We start from the raw sequence: 23637 nt of genomic DNA, 5'->3' as shown, positions 1-23637 counted from the left end.
ATTACTTCTGTAGCAGAAAGGGCCCCAAATTCCAGGGGAAGTTAGTTAGCTCAGTGCAGAGTGAAGCCGTAAGTGTTCTGCACTGGCTACATCCAAGAGCGAGGAGCAGGGATAAGCAGTTTTTGGGTCCGTCTCTGATTGTTCTAGATAGAGGGCCCCATCATGCTCTAGTTTTAGGCACTGGGCGTTTTCTTGTTGATGTCGGTGGAGCAGGACTGTGCTTGTGAACTCCAACCTATGTTGTGTTACAAAAATATCTGCAAATGAATCCCCAAAAAACTTGATGACTCTTGAAATTCACTGAGGTGATGTTCCAACCCCTGAATCCTGACACTGTTTATTAACATTTGTTACACTCCTGGCGGTCAAATTCTCCCATCAAGTACAATGACCTGATCCTCTGGACTTCAGTTGGCAACATCTGGGACAACATTGTGTGTGTGACGCTGCAATACACCGGCCATTAACCATGTCTATTTATGAAGGCATCAGCTATTCAAAAACATAAAAGTAATAGAGTATGTGTGTCTTGTATGTAAGATGGGATAAGAATTCCAATTTGTCTTATGTTATAGCATGTGAGCGTGCTCCTGTTCTTTGGATCTGTAGGTGGAGGGCCTCTTCCCTATAAGTGCACTTGGCAGAATTCTATTTTTATTTTTTGAAATTTTGACAGATAATATCATTGTGTATTTTAAGCATTTTTAAAAGATTTTTATCTATTTCAATATTTCAGTTGCTCAAAATTGGGGGAGGCCAGCTAGTAATTCATGATACTAGACACTGAGATTCAAAAAGTTCAAGCTTTCTAACCATTAAAACACAGATTGTCCCCATCACATGTCAAAATATACAAAGTAAATATTCTTAAATCAAACACTAAGGGTTTGTCAGGCAAAGTACAAAAAAATGCTGCGTATCTGTAAATTTCGATGATCATTAATGGAAATATTTTTTCGGCGGTTTTGATGTGGCCGGTGAAATTGATATTTATCAGCACGTACTGATAAAGGTTGAATCCTTCCAAGCCTACGTATAAAGAATTTCCCCTCCCCATGCTGAGGGGCAGAGGTGAAGAGCTGCTAGTTTTGCTGTATATACACTATAGAAAATGAGCACCCAGTCCTACAGCCCTTCCTTTAATTAGTAAGGTTGTCCAAGCAACCCTTTACTTGCTAGGCAACAGTCTAGTTAAGGTTGAGTAACCAAGCTCTCAAGAGTCAGGTAATGCAGAGTTAAGGTTGATCACCCAACTTTAGCTGTACCTGCCCCCCACCCCCCACTTAGCGTGTATATGCTTTGAAATGTGACCTTGCTTTCTATCATTGCATTCGACTTGCAATCTGAACAAATGTACAAAGCGGAATTTCTGAGGCAACCTTTTATAGAGAATACCTACAGCATATACCTGACTATATTAGTGCAGTGTGTAATATAGACTCTATCCAGCCTGGTGATCTGGGAGATGAGAAATACAGTTTAAGAGTTTTATAGAATTATAGACATTAGCTTTGTTGTGTTGATATTTTCAGTCTTTTGTCCTCATGTGTTTGGAAACTATCAAAAGTACCTACAGTTTTGTTTGCCCTAAATCCTTTTTTTGGCCTCCAGATTCTTATGTGATATGATTTGCCAAGCTGCAGTCTTAGGGCTTAATCCATAGAGATGCTGAACATGAAAGCTAATGGGAGTTGTGGATGCTCAGCACTCAAATCCTTACCACAAGCATCTTAGGCCCCAGTTCCCCAATAAGATTTGTGCGGGCAGAGTTCTGCATTGACGTGGAACACCACTGAAGTCAACAGGTCTGCACATGGGAAGAGAGATCATTTCACAGAGCCATGGGGTGTGATCTGCAAGATCCTGGCCCTGATCCAGCAAAGCACATCAATTTGATGATGGAGTCCCTGGGACAATTCACATGCTTAAGTTCTTTGCTGGATTGGGACCACAGTGATCAGTGCCTCACAGGGTCAACATCTGAATTTAACAAATGTGCTGCTACTAATTGCTTTCTGTAATCTGTTAGAGAGAAATACTGACAGTTAAAAGGATGCAATGATGAATTTTAAGTTGATTAAAAAATAATTCAAACATATTTTATGCACTCTGTTAAAGTATCCAGAATAGGACACGTCCATTGTATAGTGCCCTTCAGAGGGGATATCATTTAAAAGTAAGTTAATATTAAATTCCAAGTTTTCCTTTTTTATTTTGCAACAGATGAGTACTGTTGGCATCACAGAAAATGTAAAGGGCGATAACAAGAAGTTTGAGATCTGGTATAATGGCCGAGAAGAGGTCTATATCATCCAGGTAAAGACAATGTTTTCTATAAAGGAGTTTTCTTCCTTTTAGCCATGTTTCCTTTAGCCGGGTTGTAACTTCCTGTAGTGGCAAAGACAAAGAGAATATGAAGGAAACGAGATTGTGATCTTAATGTTACTCCCTTTCTCAGAATAAGTACATTATTAGAGCAGCAGTGATCCTGAGCCTGCCTAGTCACGCTGCTCATGAAGTTCTAATGTCACCTTTATCTCTGAGGAAATTTGTCGTGATTTCTGTGTGGATGAAAAAGAAAATGAAATGATGGAAAATGACTCAGGAGTCCAGATGGAAAAATAATGATGAGAACTTTTAGATCCAATGTAATTTTTCATTTTGTAAAGGGCCCTTTGCTTTTTTGGTCCCAGTTCTGGTTATAGAGGTTTATCACAAGGAAGGGCTAACAGTAAATTTTAGGTTAAAGCAGCCATAGGATTGCCAGTGGTATTGGACTATATCTGCTTTGTACCTTTCCTGTGTTTACAGGCATCTTCCATCGAGTTGAAAAACATTTGGGTTTCTGAGATTAGAAAAGTCCTGACAGGACAACTAGAAGCATGCAGAGGTAGGACACAATGTGTGATCTTTGTGGTGTTGCAATGGCTCGGTATCTGATATTCAACAGGGGGTAGCTAAAATGGGTTATTGAACGGGTGTGCGCTGCCAAATGAAATCAGCAAGAGCAGGCCCAGTATGTTGAAAACCAACATAATTGTTTGTAAGCGAAATACATGAGTGAAGTTTGACCCTTATTAAACTAGTGAGCATCAGTCTGTTGCCTTGCTCATAAAACATGACGATGAAAGGGAGGATAGTCCACTGGGTAGGGCTCTAGTCTAAGATTCAGGAGATCCTGGTTCAATTACCTGCTCTATCACAGACTTTTTGTGTCATCTTGGGTGAGGGACTTAATACCTCTGGGCCTGTTTCCCATCTCTGAAATAGGAGTAGCACTTCCATATCTCTCAGGGTGTTGTGAGGATGAATACAGGAAAGATTGTGAGGTGCTCGAATACTGTGATAATGGCCCATTTAAGTACCTAAGAGATATATAAAAGAAGCATTAATATGTTAGGCTTTGTGACTCTCTGGGCAGTGCAGACTGTCCAGCGAGGTCTTGTATTGTTGCATTTAACCCAGGGGTACTGGAACAATTTGTAGAGCAGGGGTGGTGCTGAGAGCCACTGAATCAAACTGTAAACCCTGAATATGAGAGAAACCGCTTCAAGCCAGGAGGTGTGGCAGTACACCTAGTTCCAGCACCTATGCTTTAACCTGCATGAAGCATGACACAGCAGTGAGATAAAATCAGGTGAAAAAAAAAACTGGCCATGAAAATGGATGAACTCAGCAGTGAAAAGTAGCTTGCAGCGAAACTCTAAAAGAGGGTGTGTGTGAATGCACTATGCTGTAAAAGTTTTGCTGGTATGAGTTTGGGGTGGATTCCTGCGTGAGTGGTGAAGCCATGAGTGAATGATGCAGGTTATCCCAAGTGAGTGTCTTGGTGGCTGACGACACACCCATGCATTCTGTGTGTGCCACGTATCTTACAGAAAAAGAGTCTTTTAGAAATAGCATAGAGAGGTTTAAAAATATATATTAGTGGTGCCTTTTTTCATATTCTTTACCCCCTCCATCTGTAAATCTGGCTGCCTTACTTACTGTTACTCCAACTGTACCGCATTCAGAGGGAGACAGAAATTATAAATAATTGATACCTCTAGAACAGTGGTTTTCAATCTTTTTTCATTTGCAGACCCCTAACAAATGTCGAATAGTGTTGTGAAGACATCAGTGGAGAGGAGGTGTTCAAGTGGTGATCTGAAAACTTATATTCCATAGGACATACAATAGGGAATCTGGGCTGAGCCATTCAGGGCTAGTATAGTGGGTTATCTGGGTCACTGAGGCAGAGCCACCCTTGCTGCCCGTTTTATCAAAATTTCCTTAGGTTTTAAGCCATGATTCAAGCAGAATTTCACTGATTCTCTAACTCATTAGTGATGCTCCCAAAATATTGTGCCCTGTGTTTTAACGGGAAGATTTTCACCTGACCAGTACATGTGACATTTCAGGTGTATTTGGATCCAGGAATCTGGTTTGGATCTTTCTCTACTTATTATTAATTGAACACCTGAGTCAGTCTCCTTTGCCATGTGCTCTGATGTATCCACAAAAAGGATATGATCAGTGCAATTTGGAGCTATTTTTTTTCTTTCTCTAACAGAAGCAAGCCAGCTACACCAAAGAATCACAGAGAGCGTGTACCATGCACCAATGAATTCCTCCAACTCAACCAGGTAATCACAGACTTAATGGTGACCTGCCTAGCATTGATATCAGAATATCTTTTACCTGTTCCAATCTCAGTATCTTTAGGTGCAGATGAATTATGAGTGTGCTATGTTGCTTCCCAGGCATACCCACATAAATGCAGACAAATATTTTATGTTTGTACAAACCCATAATCTCGAAGCAAAATGCACTCAACAGACTGGAGTTTCCTTCTCCAAAAGAGCCACAGACACCTATTAATTTAATCGGCACCAGGATCAATTGAAATCAACCCATTGAAAAGGATCATGGACTTAATGAGGTTAGGGTGACCAGGTGCCCCAATTTTATAGGGACAGTCTTGATATTTGGGGCTGTATCTTGTATAGGCTCCTATTATCTCCCAACCCTGTCCCGATTTTTCACACTTGCTGTCTGGTCACCCTGGCCTAAATGAAGTCATCAACAAATAAGGCCTGAGTTTGGAAAGGGGATGCTGGGCCGATTTTGTGTGAACGTTTTCTGGAGCTTTTGCTTGTTTTTAACACTATCAACCAAACCCAAAGGTCCTGTGGAACACAGACAGTCTGTTGGTTCACTTGCTAGTGCTCTGCAATACCATTTCGGAGACTTTAAATGGAAGTGACTTTGTTCTTCCTGTTCTTTAGTTTTGGAAGACCTGGAAGTATTTGAGAGATGGTGCTTTCTTTGGTTAAGATTTAACCATGCTGAAGATCTCTGGGTAAAATTGTCCAGAGGACAGAAAGAGAGAACAGTTCCAATGAAAGTAAAATGCAACCTGAGAAATTTACCAAACCAAGCCAGATATTTAACCCTGTGACATGGCAATGTAAAATGCTTGTGTTTCCAAAGCAGAAATACTAGGTACAATACTACAGCTAACGGTTAATTAACTGAAGGAACCACTGGCTGCATATGGTAGTTTAACCTACAGCAGATTAAACAGAAGGAAAAATAAGGATCTTACTGTCTTGGGGATGTTGGACAAGACACCCTTTGTCCAAACTGTCACAACAGTGCAATGCCCATGTATGGTGATTGCTTATATGGGCCGTGGGGAGAAGGAGAGGCGTTTATTTAGGAACACTGACACAGTCTGCCCTGGCAGCTATCCTAACCAAGGAGACCATGATCTTCTCTATTATGTGGGTCAGTGGGATTAAAGACACAGGAATTAGGGTACAACGTGTCCTGAGCCAACAAAAGAGAAGGAGTGAACCTTTCCCTGAGCCTGCTGATGTCCATAAATAGCCATTCTACATGGTCGGGGTTCCATGGATTTTCACAGGTGGACCCAGAGGTAAAGAGACATGGATTCAGAGGATAGCCACACCCTGTGGCCTGCTCCCATGTAGAGGATGATCTCCCTATGACTGTGACAAGCCTGAGCAACCCTGTGATTGGAAAAGATGCACTGGTTAATTCAAATACAGCAACAGTATCGTCGGAAGAACAACCAGTATCACTAGTGCTCCAGCTGTGGCTAGAAACTAATTAATTCGTTAGACTGCATTTCATCCACGGAAATACAGTCCATCCTGAGTTGCTCATACGTAAAATGTAACAGCAGTTATGTTGTTTACAGTAATACAGTAAACCTTCATTGCAACATCAGAGAAGTCTGACCGGATGATGCCACCTCTGTGTTGTTGTGCAGTATGCTTTCTTTCATCTAGTCGTATGCAGCCACACCCCCTTTGTGCTGTGATTCTACAAGATAAAGCAGAGTTGGGCTGGGTCAGTATTTGGAGCAGAGACCTCATAGGAAGACCCAGTGTTCAGCAGGAAGTAGTCCAAGTCAGAGTTCCCCAAGGCAGTGGCTCATCCGGCTGACACAGTAAAGGAACATCAGTTTCACAGCTACCAGAACACAGGGGAGTGACGTGACCAGTATCGCATCCAACTGTCTGTGACTTCCCTAACCTGATGGATCAGGAACCCATATAGCTTCTGAGTGAATTGGAGATGGCCTTTCAGTATGAGATCATGTGAGACTCAAACCAGCAACTTTCAGGATTGTAGTCAAATGATGTAACACTCTTTCAGAAGAGAAAGACATGCAAAACCACTATCCTGGATGCTTGTGGTAATTAAAGATCGCTGGACACTTTTTGCAAGAGGAATAGTGTGAACTTTGGTGTCTTGGCTAAATTGCAACTCTGCTCATTTAAATTCTGCTGATCTAAATTCATCCTACAGCTTCAGTTCCTATCCTGGACAATTATGTGCTGCTTTTGTGCATTGTTAAGTAGTTGTTTCATCCAAGAGGTACGGCATTTCAGTGATGGTGAAATGATCCCATTGTATGGAAGGGAAAGTTGAGACACAGAGATGGCAGGTGATGTTGCTAGACATCACTAGGGTGAAGCCCTTATTAGGATTAGAAAAGTCGTAGTGAGGATAATGAGAATATCCACAGTTACCCTGGGTGGGATAAGACATGTTTAGAAGTGGTATAACCCCTCATGCATCACAGCGTAAGCAAACACTGAACTGATGTGGTCATTTAGAAACTTTCCTAGGGGCATGTTATTCCAGAATTGGGCACTCTTAAGGCCATTGCACCATCCTCCAGAGCAGCTGGGACTGGCTACTGTTAGGGAAAAAAAGTGTCCTAACAGAGAGCATAGTGTAGAGAGGGGATCATCTTGTACCCAAATGCTCTGTTCTTTCAGCAGAATTCTCATTCTGCTACTAATAAACACTCTGAAAAAATGATGACAACCGTGCCTCTCTGCTGTTGCTTCCAGAAGTTAATAATAATAATTGGAGATATACCAATCTCCTAGAACTGGAAGGGACCTTGAAAGGTCATCAAGTCCAGCCCCCTGCCTTCACTAGCAGGACCAAGTACTGATTTTTGCCCTAGATCCCTAAGTGGGCCCCTCAAGGATTGAATTCACAGCCCTGGGTTTAGCAGGCCCATGCTCAAACCACTGAGCTATCCCTCTCCCCATTTTCTGATGTAAAGTCACTTTTCCCTGACTAGGGGTGATTCGGATCCAGACCTGGATTAGGTTTGGTCTGGTATTCGGGGTTTGGCTTCATAGGCCAAATCAGAGCCTGACCTTGCAGTCAGTGGCACCAGAATCTCCTGAGCTGCTTTTGATGAAATTTTGGCCCAGAATGGTGGAAATCTCACAAGATTGGCTGCTTTCCTGAGATTTCCACCATTTTGTGCCAAAGAATGATTCTGGCCATATCTGAGCCAGAAATGGGTCCCTTCTAGTTTGGGATCTGACTCACCAAAAGCATGCGGGTGGGTTTGGAGCTAGGGATTTCTATCCAAACCAACCCCCTCTCCCCTGAATTTGAACTGGTTCTGATCTGAGGTTCCAGTCGCACTCCATCTCTGATTACTGTTTCCCGCCCACAGGATGTAATATGAAAGGCTGGAGTCGGTGCTCAAGTTATGTGTGTGGGGAACGGGGGGCTGGAATGATTGGTTATGCCATAGCTACAACACCATGGTAGCCCGCTGAGGATGACATTCACATAAGAGTGCACCTTCAGTCACTGTGTGATAACCTAATGATGGTTTTGTTTCTTTTGTCCAAAGATATAGCAGGAAGTCATCAACTGCGTATGAAAATAAATCTGAGCCAACAAACTGGGAAACATCTAACGACAGGAGCAGAAACTCCAGTCCCAGCACTAGACAAAGGAGAGGTAGGAGTTCTGCGGCAGTGCGGAATGTTACCCCACCATGGCGCTGATATTTATCTCTCTGCATATCCAGCTCTGGATTCTTCAAAGGGACACTGTTGGGATGAATCAAGCTTAACACTGAAAACAAAGTTTTACAGAACTTACAGTCGGAACGTAGTCAATTATGGTCATAGTTATTTTTTAAAATCCCAGCGTAAGCTAAAGTAAACTTCAGAAGAGAACTGGCTGATTATTTAGCTGGGGGCTATCGGCTAACAGGGTTCAGACCATAATTTTTTAATGACAGTCTATAATAAGTTATCAAGCTGCGTTTTTCTGACTTTACCTAACTGTAAATCTTGATTATTATCAATGGAAATTTTTTTTTGTTGGTCAACATTTACCAACGTTTACTGATAAAAATCTAACCCTTTCAAGCCTAGGTGTTATGCATAGACCATATTTTTAAATCAGGCATATGTGCTATTACATGTGCAATTGGCATTTAATTTGTTCATGCAGTTGTAGCCGCACATCATCTACTTGTGCATGCAAATAGCTAAATATGGTAGTTTCTGCAGGCAGTTACCTGATTTGCATGTGCAGTTGTGGTATTTGCAAATTAGAAAACTCTAGTCGTCCCATTTCAAACCGCCCCCCCCCGCACACACACACAGAGTAGCCCAATGACTTCAGCAGCCAGAAGTGCCAATATCAGCTGGCCAAGAGGCTGCATTCAGTATGGGAACCTGGCCTGTTGCAACTCACTATGGCTGCAGAACAAAGTGAAGGTCTCGAGGCCACTCAAGGTGGCACAACCCAAGATGGCATTTCTAAGCAACATAGAACATTGGGAAACAATGGAAACTTGTGGTCAAAATGCCCTAGTACACCCATCCGTGCAGAGATACGACTTGAAGTTAAGTATTCAATTTCTTTCTCCTTTTTCCCATGTGAATAAACACTTCAAAATTAGGGTGAACCATCCCCCCACATACACACACGTCTTACAGTTTTCCTTGTGACTCCTTAGTGACCAAATGCCATGAACAAATGTCCCTTGTTTTAAAATGTTGGAATGTACATAAACCTTATTTTCCCTGTTCTTGGCATCTTTAGAGCCTATTCCTTTTACATTCTTTGCAAAATGCTGGTGTACACACACACACACACACACACACACACAAAATTATGCATCATTTCCTTTGTATAGCAGCTTGTCTGCAAACCAGGAAGTGATGGGATGTGCTTTTCTTTGCAATCACAGTGTGTCTGTCACTTGTCAGTCTGGATATTACCTGGATGCATTGTCTCTCTGTGTTTCCCTGATACTTCGGGTCTCCATTTATGTCTCCTTGGTGATAATCAGTTGGCAGTGAAATAGTGACGGTGCAGGGCAGAGGGCATGTATGGTCAGTGGTCAAAACACAGGGCCTGGAGTGAGGAGACCTGGTTTATAGCCCTTGTTCTGCCATAGACTTTCCTGTGTGACATGTCCATTATAGAGATAGAAGACAGATGCAAAGTTTGGCAGTTGTGTTCGGATCTGGGGCCTGGGTTCAGGTCCATTTCTTTTATTAATATAAGTATGGGTGATTGTGACTTCTCCCAGAAAATGTAATTATCAGGGAGCTTGACTGGTTATTCAGTTAGGAGATTGATTTGTCAGTTTTATTGGCATGTGAATGCATAGAAGATATCCCAGCTAATCAAGTGATACAGTGCATCACTGTATGTTAGCTGAATTGCATGGAAGCTGTTGGAAAGATGCTAGCAGGTAAGACTTAAATCACACCAACCATCTGAGTAACAGATTTAGACTTCCAAGTGAAATACCACAGCAGTGGCCTAGTGAGTTGAGGCTACAAATACTCATGGTCAATATTTTTCCTGCACAATAATGCTTCATCTCTTATTTCCCTCTGGAGCCGGGAGCTGCTGCCTGTTAAAATCACAGTGACATTTTTCGCGGCACAAGGCACCACGTTATGTGTTTAATTAGCTTGCTGCTCAACTGTATTTATTTTCCTTTTCAAATAGCCACATTCCTCCCCAGTTCTTTGTTTTTACTCTCCATGGAAACTCAGCGAGCCAAAATCATCACTGGTGCAACTCAGTTGATTTATACCAGTGATCAGCTTGGCCCAGCTAGTTTGATTTACCTGGCTTCATGTCACCCTTTCAGCTGTTGCGCAAGCTTGAACTTAATCTAAAGGATTTTTTTTTGTTGGTTTCCATCCAGCTCTACCCTTTCCTTTCCAATAAGGTGAAAGGGTGAACCTTCCTGCCTTATTTCTTTTCCCTCTGCCTCTCTCTCCTAGCTGATGCTTCCACCAGCCTTAACCTTGAGTGCTCAGCTCTTGCTAGAAAGCGATTCACATTACAAGGTCTTTCCAACCGCAGAGCTCCACCTAAAGGTAAAATCACCCCATGCAGCATTTAGTCTCCAGCCATCTGTCTCCTGCGTACAATCCCATGATGTTCTCTCCATTCCATGGTGCCATCCATCACAACCTCCTAAAGAGCTGCTGCATCCCATCCAAACGCACGCACATGCTCCTCTGGTCAAATCCTTTTTTTACAAAATTGCTCCTGTGGCAGTATCGACAACGTTTGTGTCTTTAGTGTGGTGATGGAAAGCGTAACTGACTTGGCGTGAAACGTTCATTTTTGTTTTCAAGCCTCTCATAGGAAACCTAATTGTGAAAGATTCTATTAAACCACAAAACAAACACACACACCTGACAATAACTTTTCCCACCGTTTCATGATTGGGTGCGGGAAACACCCAGCCACCCTGCAATGTTCCTCTTTCTGGTGTAAGGTGTTAAATTTTCATTTGTGGGATCAGTAAGAAACTGTGATCAGCGGTTAAGAAAGCATGGTCTAGTTGTTAGGTCAGGGGACTGGTATGCAGGAGATCTGGAAATTATTCCTTCACCTCTCTGTGCCTCCATTTCTTCATCTGTGAAATGGAGCGTTGTGAGTCTTGACTCATGAATGTTTGGAAAGCATTTAAGATCCCTGGAAGGAACGTGCTGCACGCTTCTGAGGCCATTATGCCAGCATGAGGAAGAGGAAGTAATTTGGACAGTGAAAACGGGCAATAAAATTTGCAAGCAGTTTTCTGAAATGACTCATAGACTTTAAGGGATCATCATGATCATCTAATCTGATGTCCTTCATATTGCAGGCCACAGAACCTCTGACTGTATGACGTTTTTTGCTTTTCTCCTGTTCTGATAAGTGACATTTTCTTTCCAAGTGCACCATGAGGCCAAAGGTTGGTGTAGGATAATGGAGAGTGGATGCATCAGGAGAGGAAAATGTCAAGAAATAGAATGAGGCAAAGTGGAAGCATTACATTTAAAAAGGGGCATAACAGAGGAGAACACACCAATAACCAAAGCAGCCCCAAAGTCCTTTAGGCTAAGATCAGGCAGCACTAAAGAGAGAGGGTCTAAGCTGCAAAATCCAGTTCTGAATTTTGACTCCAGAGGATGGCAGTTTTCAGACTTGGTTTGGTCAATTACAGAAACATTTGCAAAAGTCAAAATCAGATTCAGGTTCGGACTGCAAATTCAGTTTGGGGCTGTTTGAACCCTGGGTTTTGTTTTGGGCCTTTTTCCCTCCTCTGTCTGCAATCATCTCAGTCCTTGTGGGATCTGTCTTCTCTTTCCAGGCAAAGGAGAATATTGTAGTGCTTACAGTACTCTCCTTATGGAGCATGGGCTTTACTCAAAATATTGTTGATTTACGGTCCACTCCCTTTAAATGCTAAGCACCCTCAAATCGTTGACTTGCAGGATCTGGTTCTGACTTATGATTCTTTTCACACATCTAAAACATGCTACATCATGCATGTGTTTATTGATTTCAGTTTGTTGTTCTGTTCTGTGAGCTCAGGGGAGCTAGATTTGATCCTCTCTTGGCGTGGACAAAACCCATGATGGTAACTGCAATATGTATATATGTAAGGATGTCCTGCAGAATGCTGTCATGTCCCTGTGTAATGATAGGTTGTTGCTAGTACTATAAAGAATGGTTCATCAAGATACAGTACACATTAGAAGATGGGGTTTGATCAATAACAGTGACAGGACTATATTGGGGTAGTCCGTGTTGCTCAATGGATTTGACCTGGACAGTACAAGCATTGTGGCTACTGTGCGGACACCTTTGCTGAACAACTCTCACCAGGTTGCATAGCTCGTGGAAGGAAAAGTCCTATTTAAACGCAAGTAGGTATCTTGGTATTGATCTCTCTAGGTCCCAGTTCTGCTTTCCTGCCACCCTCAAAACTGCCCTGAAGTCCGTAATCTCCCTGATCTTTTAAAGTCATCCAGCATGTATCTGCAGGGATGCTGGTGTCTGGATGAGAAAAAAAGTCACCATCAGTATCCTGAAAAAAGGAAACACTAAAGAATTAAGAGCATGAATAGAAAGTGGAATTTTAATTGCATCTGGCCATACTAAATACTGGGCCAAATTCTGTTCTCAGTTACAGCAACATAAATCTGGAGTAATTCAATTATAGTTATGTGTTGCAACTGACAGCAGAATTTGCCTGTTGTGTTTTTTCGGGATTATAAGTGAGTGTAGAAATGTGTATACACCTGATGCAGAACAGTGTGTTTGTGCTTTTACAAGTAAATTCATATAATAATCTCTGAAGCATCAAATTTCCAAGCATATTACGGAGGCATCAGTAGCAACACCACAGTAGTTAAGGCTGCATTAAGCTATTTACTGGGCAGCTATGGGGTCCTCCATTGTGCTAGTGTCCCTCATAAGATGTTTTGGCATGAAAAGGTGCTACAGAAGCTGCGGTTGTTAAACCAGTCACACCAATTTCTGTCCCGGGGAAAGACCCAGTGAGAAGTGATGTTTGTCAAATAGAAATGAGGGCGTAAAAAACCCCTTGAGTGTCTGAACACACTGAAATGGGGAAATACAAAGAAAAGAAAGGAAAGGAAAGTGAAAGATTTTTTCTGAGGTCACTACTAAATCTCTACAATACTGTCTTTCTGTATAGCACACTGAGATATTTATAACATTGTAAGTCAGAAACCACCATAAAGTGTACTGAACCCCAGTGTTTTACTAGTCCTAGGATAGCTACAAGTAGGATAGCAACAGAAAAGCCAGGGACTCCTTCCCTTTTCCTCCTCAGATCCGGGGCACCGATTTTCTCAGTTGCTGAATCCTGGAACAAAAAGGTCTCTGAAATACAATTGCAATCCTGCGAACACTTAGGCCGTGATTCTGGCCTTAGAATCTATGGGAAATTTCAGTGCAAATAAAACAGTTTTGTTTTCATTTAAATTTTTCTTTGAGTGTTTTGAGGGTTTTGACAAAAATCTGAAAATAACACATTTTCAGGTTTTGGATGAAAATAGAATTTTTTTCACAAAATCTCTCATGGGGAAAAAGTTCCAACAGAACATTTTAGCCCTGTTCAAATGCTAAGTCCCACTGAGGCCATGTGCCATTAAAGTAAATCACATGCCTTAAATGTTTTGCTGAATCGAGGTTTTATGCACATATGGGTTGTGGCCCATTGATATCGATGCAACTACTTCACTGAGTCAAGTCACTTGTGTGCTTGAGTGTCTGGAGGATCGAGGCCCAAGGACCCAATCCAGAAACACATAGAAGTGAGCACATTTTCTCACAAGTGTGGTCCCATTGAAGTCAGTGTCGTCGGAGTTACTCCCCGGCCTACTTGTTCGCAGCACAAGTGTTTGCGGGTTTTCAATAAGTTTAGAAATGCCACCTGCCTTCTGAAGCTGGAAGCTAATTAGTCCACAGGTCTATTTTATCATTTAATAAAATACTTTAAGACAAAGTCATCTGGAGGTAGGTGAGTGCAGCTCCCATCAAAATCTGTATAAGTTGTGTCCTCTCTCCAGAACTGAATTTGGCTCCTTGAAAGAAAAGATTCAGGGTTCCAGATCCTGAGCTGATGTAAATCAGTGAAACTTCTTTGTCTCCAGTGGAGTCCTGCTGAGTTACATCCGCTGAGTATCAATGAATCCCTAAATACCTTAACAAACCTGAGCCCTAGCTCTAGGGTGACCAGACAGCAACTGTGAAAAATCGGGACAGAGGGTGGGGGGTAATAGGAGCCTATATAAGAAAAAGACCCCAAAATGTGAACTGTCCCTGTAAAATCGGGACATTTGGTAACCCTACCTAGCTCAGAAGTGTTTATTTGTCAGTGTTTTTCAGCCACTGGTAAATCAGTCATCACAGAACTGTTCCAATATTTTTCTTTTAAAAATCCACATAACTCATCTATTAAACGGTGCCATTTTAACTGTCCTGTTCATCTCTGTGTGGTTTGCAATTGTACTTACCCTAGTTTGGTGCTAAGGGATTAATTGGTACTGGTTCCCCTCTGCAATAGGAAGGGTGGTGTAATAGAAATGTTTAAAAAATATATTTTTCTATGCATGTCACTTACTAGATTGTACATTGCTTGGCAACTGACCTTCTTCCTCTTTTTCAACTGCTGCTTTGCTTTGGACCTGTATAACCTCTCTTCCTTACTAACCTCTAACCCTGCCTTGCACTGCATCTCTCTGTTCTCCCAGATCCAGAATCTAAAGAGAGAGACGTTACCCGTCGCTTTTCCCTTGCCTCCTCCATCAGCACCACAGTCACCACATCCGCTCTGACCAAAGGTACGGTTGTGCTGCCTGCTAAGCGAGCCTGTTTCCCCTTCCTGCTGATTGTGAGACATCTACTGCCAAACACTTATGTTTAAAGAATAAGTCTGTACATCAGGCTCAAGTCTGATATATGCAGAGGGCTGCAGAGGAAGAATGATCAGAGCCAGAATATGTCATCTGCAGAGAGAGATAGTCCCAGCTAGGCCTATGTATCTGAAATATATGCATACATATGAGACCAATGAAATCACATGAAATCAATGGGAGTTTTGTTGTCGACTTCATAGTCAATCTGGATGAACATACCTTAAACGAGTCCCACCACTATTCACAGAAATTGAATTTGCTTTGCCTGAGTTTGCACCCATTTTGCGTTTTCTTCTTGTGAATAGTCTATCAGACACCATTCCCTGGCAGGAATGTTCATAGAAACAGCAGACGTGGATAATAGACAATCCAAATGGAAGTAGTCAGTTTTGAGCTCACAAATGCAAGGGTTTGCACAAGAAATGTGACTGTAAGAGTCGTGTTCACCCAACAGTGAGGAAACTGAAGCTTGTCACCATGAGATGTGTGGGTGCATTCAGGTCACCCAGTCCTCACAACAAATCACTCCAGAACAATTTATAGGCCAAGAGCTATTTGCAGAAAGTATTCAGAGCTAACGAAGAAACTGGAGAAAACCGTAAGCCAGGGTGGCCAACCTGAGCCTGAGAAGGAGCCAGGTTTTACTAATGTACATTGCCAAAGAGCCACAGTAATATGTCAGCAGCCCCCCCCCATCAGCTCCCACCCCTGCACCCAGAGCCTCCTGCCCACTGGCAGCCCCACCGATCAGTGTCTCCCCCTCCCTCCCCACGTCTCCCAATCAGCTCTTTCGTGGCGTGAGGAGGCTCTGGGAGGAGCGAGGGCACGGCAGGCTCAGGGGAGGGGGTGGGAAGGGGTGGAGTGGGTGCAGGGCCTCTGGCAGAACCAGGGGGTGAGCAGTGAGCACCTCCCGGCACATTGGAAAGTTGGCGCCTGTAGCTCCAGCCCCAGAGTTGGTGCCTATACAAGGAGCTGCACATAAACTTCTGAAGAACCGCATGTGGCTCCGCTGCCACGGGTTGGCCATCCCTGGCGTAAGCTGTTTGTGGGCAATTCGCAAACAGAAAAAGTAGCTAAATTCATTTAGTAAAATTCTTTGCTACAATTTACTTGCTTAACTCTAAATGGGATCAAGGCCCTTATTCTTAGCACAGTTGCCTTCGAGTTGCATTGGAGAATATGAGCTAAGCCATTGTCTGAGCAAAGAGATGATGAGCTCCTGAAACCCGTGTTATGCTCTGGATGTAATGGGCATGGCATGGAGAAAGAGCTTTTCATCTCTTATCCTCATTCGGACTGTGGCTGCGGAGCGAGAATCCTGATTGCTGTTGTAGCTGTGGATAGGCTGGTGCGATGTATGGTATGACTGGGTAAGAGAGGAAAAGGGAAAACATAGCTGCACGGAAGAGCAGAGAGGGGACGTCATATCCCCGGTGTTGTTTTGTGGATTGGCTTATTGAAGAAAACATGTATAAATGATAATGAAATATCAGTTGCATTGTTAGAGTTTTCAATCCAAAAATCATAATGGAGATTCTAATCAAAACAAGATTGGTGGGCAGGTTTCTTGGCCAGAAGGTGAGAAATGGAACCTGATTCCTAATGATTTTAAGAGATGCAAGGCAGAGTCAATGATTTTCAATTACATATTTTATTGCTGTCAGTTACTTTAAGGAAAGATTTTGAGTGACACGCCCAAAGCATAAACTTTGCCTCGCCCTTACCCAATTACAGAGCCAGTTGAGATTCTCATTTGCTCATTCAAGGGCCACTATTTGCCATTGTTCCCTTATCCTCCCTGCTAACAGACTAACCCCATCATATCACCTCACCTTGGGGACGTGAAGCAGGGCACAGGATGACTATCAGTAAATCAACTTGCAAGGGGCACCCTGCAACCCAGAATACAATGGCATCCTTTCTGATTCAAGAGTATACCTCTGATACATTCACTGATCTAAGGCAGCAAAGAATCCTGTGGCACCTTATAGACTAACAGATGTTTTGGAGCATGAGCTTTCGTGGGTGATCCAAGGCAGAGGCTCAAAGCTGTGTCTTCCCTGAGACATTTGAATGGCCTTGTGCCACCAAACAAACAGGAGACGAAAGTCCATTAAGTTGGAGCCAGTTACTTTTTCTCGATTGTACTTAAACTGTAAATGATCAAAGCTGCAAGAGGGGAGTTGTTTCTTGGTGCATATCACAAAAATGTTTTTCTTCTTTTACAGAATTGCTTAGTGGGTTACTTTGGTTTTTTGGATTTTGTTAAGTAAATGCATTATCCTAAGCTCTTTACACTGGTCAGTTCCAGCAATTCCAGATCATGGTTCTTGCAAACAGATAATGGGAAAACAAGTTGTGCCTCTAACTATATTTATAATCTTGTGCATCTGCAAACTTCACACAGGTCCTCTGAGTTCTGCAGTTAAAGTCAAGAGACATGAAATAAAGAGTGATCCAACTCCCCTGGGGTTTGAAGGTACAAGTATTGGCATCATGCATGGAATTCTTCTCCATAGTTCATTGACACTATCCATCTCTCTTCATCACTGGTGGTAGATTACATTAAAATCCACAAGGATTTATGAGTTTGGAGTCTCAGTTTATGCTTCTCACTTCATTACTTGAGCTCTGTTTAAAGAGTCTCGTTTAGGGATGGGGCCTGAATCAAAGCCCCCGGTCCAAACTCCCTTTGGGAAGGTGGTGAAGTTCCAGAATCTGGACCCAGGGCCAAATCTGGATTTTGTGGCTGCTTTCTTTCTGTATAAGGGTTAGAGCCCTCTGACTTGGTGGGGACAGAGAGTTATTCCAAAGCAGAATCTGGATCCCATTTGGGTCCTTCTTCATCTCATCGACCCAAAGTAGGAGAAATTAACTGTAGGTCTGCCCAGATGGGAACCCTGCTGACACCATATCAAGGGAATGGCACTTAATTGGCATTAAGTGGGGTCAGTGACATTCTGCCTTAGTTTTAATATAAAGTCTCACTGAGCTGCACCGTCACATTAAAGAGGAGAGGGGCACTGGCAGCATTAGATAATCCCTATGCTGCATTTGACCTGTAAATTCTAGTGTGGCCATTCCTGTCTCTTTCCACTCTCCCCAGACGTCACACTTGTAATGGTAGCAGGTGGTATGTGTATGCTGCATAGAGAGGAGGCTAGACTCAGGCATTTTTGTCCATTAAAGGTGCAGTATTTCATTTCTTTCACACAGAGTTTAAGGCTATTACCCACAGCATATTCTTCCACTGGGGAGAGAGAGATCTGAATTGAACAAAGGATGCTAAACCGTTCACAATTCAGGGAGACATTCACCACCATTACTTGGAACAGCACATGCTCACATGGCGCCGTGTCCCTTTTTAATGGTTAATGGCTGGCTGTGACAAGAGTTAGGGCATAGAGTCAGGGGACGGGGAAGACTCATGAGCCAGAGCTATCCAGGGAGAGGTGAACTGCAGACCGCTTCCTTCATCTGTGCTGCTCTGCAGAAATCTGCGTAGGCAAGGGGTGAGTGGCTGGTCAGTGATAGAACCAATCCGATGTTTGGGGCCAGCTGCCTTGTCAACCCCAGCAGAGGAAGTTGGACTTCAGAGGATGGAGGAAACAGTCCTGGGTATAGTCAGGGAGCTGTGGTTCAGGGCACAGATGAAAAAGGGTTTGTTCAGTTTTCTTCTCCCTGGGGACTCCAGCTCCCGAGCGCAGGATCATCCTGATCCCCTACTGGGTAGCATACCCCGGCACACTGAGTCCCTCTGAACAGGAAACAATGACCATTGTCACATCTTTGCTAGTGGATGCTGCTGCTTCCAGAGCTCCAAGTGAGATGCAATTAGTAACATTAAGGGATTGATTTTGCTGTGAAAAACCCTAACCCTCCCCAACCAAACTGCATTGATTAGGAATTATGTCATTCATTTCTGGTTGGGAGGAACAATTGATGGTTTTTATGAGTCCATTTTATAACAGTTGCCATTTGGATGGTCATTAAAAACCACCCAAAACAAACTCTAGGAGCTACAGAAGTATTGCAGATGCTTCAAGGATAGTATGTTAAGGGGAAAATAAGGAAACTTTGGAGGAATGGAATACTGCCCCATTCACCTGACAATTATTTTTCAGACAATAAATGACATCCACATTTCTCTTTGGTTTGTTCTGTTTGCTCTCTGCACATCTCACATTGCATCTGTGTTTTGGTGGAATGCCGATGTGATTGCAGCAGTGTTTGCGTTCAAGAGATAAAACTTGCTTTTTTGGGGGGCAGTAGAGGAATACATTTGGTAGGGGGTCCATGTTCAGTTTTTCACTTTTAAGAAGAATCTCAGTAAGTTACAAAATTCTACTTCCTGTCACAGATGCTTTTGAGAACACCATCTTAGCCCAGACTAAATGTAATGCCGGTTCCATCACAAGACCAGTTCCCAGATCTGCTTCACAGACAGGTAAACAGAATTAAAATGTTCACAGTGCTTCATGCAAATCTGAGGATACTTATGACTATGTTAAACAGTCTTTACCTTAAGGTAAGTCCTCATTAGTTCCTCTCCCCATTCTTTTTTAAAGGAAACATTATTTCCTTGGAAAGAAACATAACCATAAGCCCAGGTCACTGCAGAATGTAGAAATAATGGACCGGATGCTGATTTTATTTAGTGGATTCAGAATAACTATTTTATTTAACTCTGGTAAGATCAGAATCTGGCCTGAGTTATTTTATAGTATCTCTGCAGCATATGAAAACCTACTGAACATGTACTGAAATCCTGTCATTGCAATGTTAATTAGCAGAGAAAAGGATGGACAAGGCAATGGAGTTATTGTAGGAATCTTTATTGTTGGGAAGTATTACAGTGAACATCTTGACTCTTGGCTGTGAATGACAATGGCATGAGATCACCAAAGCTCTGTCTGCCTAGGAACGTTTTTTTTTGTGTGGCTGTAATCTAATGTGTGAATTTAAATCAATGGTTTAGTTTATTTAGCTCAGGAAGCGGTTTAAGCTAAACCAAAACCCCACTCTCATATTGGAAGAAGAGTGTCCACCCAGGGGGTTATATTGGTGTAACTCTATCGGAATAACTGGTAAAACTTTCCCATGTCAACAAGGCCTCTGATGTACCTTCCTGAATTGTTCTACGTCAGACCACTCCCCATTTTAAAGCATCTCTCTACGCTTGGTTCTCCAGAGCAGTGCTTCTGGCCAAACAGCGTCTGTTGCTTCGAATGATGGAAGAACAGGTTAGAAGCTTGGCACAGCGCCTTGGCTGACCTACCAGCTAAAGAGCCAGTAACATTTAGAAGAAGAGTGACTTCAGACAAATGTGAAAAGATTTGGTCTAACTTTTTAGCAATCTTTGATTAATCTCTACCAGATGGAAATCAAGATATCACTCTGGTGTTCCCTCCCATTCCTTTACCTTTCTGTTCTTTCGCCTTTCCTTCCTCCCCCCATTTGCCACCTATTTGTGGGGCAGGGGATTTTTTTCAGTAACATATAAATAAAGAAACCCTGGTTCTGGGTTTGATTGTTTTAAACCAACTTTTGCTATAGAGTGTGCATACATGGCTGGGTTGTGCATAAGTATATTGTGAGAGCATCTGCCTTTGCGTCATGTCTTTGCCATGGGACTAATTTGTGTTCAGTAGCAGCAATGACCCACAAGCTGTAAAAAGTTTGAACCTGCATCTAAGCTACCTGCACTCTTGGATCTATTAACATGAAGGAAATATCTGCTGGGCCCCTACGTGGGTTCTTCCACCTCTCCCCCCCCAGCATGCACCTGTTCAGAGGTTGCCCAGTGCCCTTGTGAACAGTAGTGTCCCTGCTTCTTCTTAATAAACTCATACTCCACACCTGTCTGAAAGGGGGTGGCAATGGCCCCACCCACTCCTCCGCACCCACCCTCAAAGTCGGCCAAGCAGGGGGCACATTACACCCTGTCCCAGAGTGGCAGATTTGCCACTCCAACATATACATCCCAAGAGCCTCCTGGGGGAGGGAGGGTGGTTTTTGGATGACTGAGCCAGAATTCCTCTTGGGATATAAAATAACACGACGTCGTGACACCCCGTCACGTGTCCGAGGGCACTAGGATGAGATGGTTGTGTCTGGGCTGGAAATCTGCCTCTAACGTTAGATCCCTGGTATTTCTTGTTGTGGCACTGTTGGAGGGACCCCAAGAGAATCCCATCTGGCAGGATGAGGTCACTTCTGCTCCCATGGGTGCCTGCAGAAGAATAGCAGAGAGAAAGGTGAAACGGTTTCAAGAAAGTAATTCAGTTCAGATTCAAGTTTTGGGCAAAGGCTGAGGCAGGGTGTGGAGGGAGAGGCAGCGAATCTGTTCACTTGTTCCTGCTGTAAGTCTCATGAAGGTTAGCCTGAACGCTGGTCATCTTTCTTCCATATATATAAATCCATGGCAACGTCTCTCCCTTTGCACCACAGTTTGCAATGGAAAGCAAGTCACCGAGGAGAGAACTTAAAAAAATATCGCTGAGTGCTGGAGCATTTGTGCTCACTTTCCTGGTGCAGCATCTTGCCATTTGTGAGTGTTGCCCTGGGAGGCATTAGAATGGCTCAGCTGTGTGTCACAGACTCTGTACTGCTAATAGAGAGTCTCCTTTACCTGAACTATTAGTAGCCTGCACAGGAAGATCTGAGTCCAAGGTTGTGAGGTTCCAAGTGGCCATGTGCACCATGACAGCAAGGAAATACCAAGTGGCTGCAGATGTGTGGCTGTTACACATTTCTCTCGCTTATGACATTACAGTATATTTACAGCCATTACACATTTCTCTCTCTTATGATGTTACAGTATATTTACTGCCATGTATAAAAGCAAGAGGAACCATTCGTTTGATTTTGCTTGATATCAGATATACGCTACCCTGATCAGTCAAAAAAATGTATTCACATTAGGCATGTAAAGCAGACCATCTCTTCTTGACACCTTAGCTCTGTTTGTCTCAGTGCTGTGTCAAAAGACCTGTGCCCCCTTGTTGTTCTGACTCCTTTCCCTCCCTCACAACTTGTGCTAGTTTTTGGAAGCTGTTTGGGCATAAGATCAGCTGAAGGTTGGAGTTGGGTGGACTGTGATTCAAAGCCCTTTGGCCTCAAATATTAAACACAGTGGGAGGTGAGCTAGAAGCTTGAAAACTGAAACAGACACAGCCCACCTGAAAGGCTCCTGAAAAACCCACAGTGGCTTTACAAAGTCATTGTTTGCCATAATCCTCTGCTCCTTGTCCCCTACGTTCTCTGATTCTTCAACTGAAGATATTTAGCAATGTGAAATACATATGTAATATGGTGGGGGGCGTGGTGGGTGGAATCTATGAACTGCCTCTTTAAATGTTTGAGTCCTCTAAGAGCGGATGCCCTGTAGTTAAATCCTGTTGTTTCATTTCCTTGGTAAAGGTTGGCCCAGCAGGCAGATGCCATCGCTAGACACCTTTGAGGATTTCGAAGCCATCCCATCCAGCACGGATGAACTCTCCAACTCTTCTGACATGGAGGAAGAGGCCAATCCTAACAATGTAATTATTTCCCCATCTGCCTGATTGTAAGCCTAGCCTGGAATGGGCATAAACTGCAGCAGTTTGGATCCATGCATTTCCGATGTTATGGGGTGTTTTAATTGTGGGGGTTTGGTTTGGTTCTTGGATGTGTGCAAAAGTTCAGAACTGGAAAAGGATGCAGGTTTCCCTGAAGTTCAGAGTAGTTCACACATTCTTGGTGTTGGTTTGAGACCATCTTAGGCTTTCAAGAACCTTAAGATCTAAGACTCGGCTGCTGTATGTAGGTATATGATTTAGCAGTGCCCAGAATGCCCATCCAGCTTGCACTTATAGTATTTCACAGTACTGGTAGCACCAGAGCTCTGTAAACATACTGACATGCCCGGGCATTGCTTTGGGATGCACTGAATTCTTCCCTAGGTTGTTTTGCCAGCCAGAATCACAGAAAGCCTCCCCCACTTTTAACCCCCTGATTTAAATTATGTTTAAACACACTAGATACAGAAACGGGGGAAATAGCATTGTCCCTTCCTCCCATCTCTATGCCTTTTTTGGTTCCCAAAACTTAGAAGGCTCTAAAACCAACAGTTATTTTGCTTTTCTCCAAAGTGAGAAATTCATCCCAATGATTGGAACAATATGTTCTCATTAATATTATACCCAAGCTCAGATATTGTCAGTTTCATCCTATAGTTGGCACTGGTGAGGCCACATATGGAGTATTGCATCCAGTTTTGGGCCCCCCACTACAGATAGGATGTGGACAAATTAGAGAGAGTCCAGCGGAGGGCAACGAAAATGACTAGGGGGCCTGGAGCACATGACTTATGAGGAGAGGCTGAGGGAACTGGGTTTATTTAGTTTGCAGAAGAGAAGAGTGAGGGGGGGATTTGATAGCAGCCTTCAACTACCTGAAAGGGGGTTCCAAAGAGGATGGGGAACTAGGCTGTTCTCAATGGTGGCAGATGACAGAACAAGAAGCAATGGCCTCAATTTGCAGTGGGGAGCTCCAAATTGGGTATTAGGAAACACTATTTCACTAGGAGGGTGGTGAAGCATTGGAATGGGTTACTTAGGGAGGTGGT

At 43.1% G+C, this 23637-nt stretch overlaps 1 protein-coding gene across 5 annotated transcripts in view; it reads left to right on the top strand.

Annotated features, from left to right (window-relative positions):
• Positions 1 to 23637, top strand: part of MCF2L2 (MCF.2 cell line derived transforming sequence-like 2) — a 302991-nt gene that overhangs the window by 272222 nt on the left and 7132 nt on the right. For 3 of the 5 annotated variants that reach the window (XM_050964264.1, XM_050964263.1, XM_050964265.1), the window contains exons 23-31: positions 2224 to 2316; positions 2812 to 2890; positions 4553 to 4625; positions 8180 to 8289; positions 10590 to 10685; positions 14865 to 14954; positions 17437 to 17508; positions 19390 to 19476; positions 22452 to 22570. In XM_050964264.1, the coding sequence (XP_050820221.1) occupies positions 2224 to 2316; positions 2812 to 2890; positions 4553 to 4625; positions 8180 to 8289; positions 10590 to 10685; positions 14865 to 14954; positions 17437 to 17508; positions 19390 to 19476; positions 22452 to 22570 (819 nt within the window). The remainder of the gene's footprint in view (positions 1 to 2223; positions 2317 to 2811; positions 2891 to 4552; positions 4626 to 8179; positions 8290 to 10589; positions 10686 to 14864; positions 14955 to 17436; positions 17509 to 19389; positions 19477 to 22451; positions 22571 to 23637) is intronic. The other 2 variants (XM_050964266.1, XM_050964267.1) reach the window with 2 other exon arrangements.

This window comes from Gopherus flavomarginatus, chromosome 8 (assembly GCF_025201925.1).
Source record: "Gopherus flavomarginatus isolate rGopFla2 chromosome 8, rGopFla2.mat.asm, whole genome shotgun sequence".
NCBI classification, from domain to species: Eukaryota; Metazoa; Chordata; order Testudines; family Testudinidae; genus Gopherus; species Gopherus flavomarginatus.
Note: the sequence above shows the minus strand (reverse complement) of the source record. Positions and strands in the feature narration are given on the sequence as shown.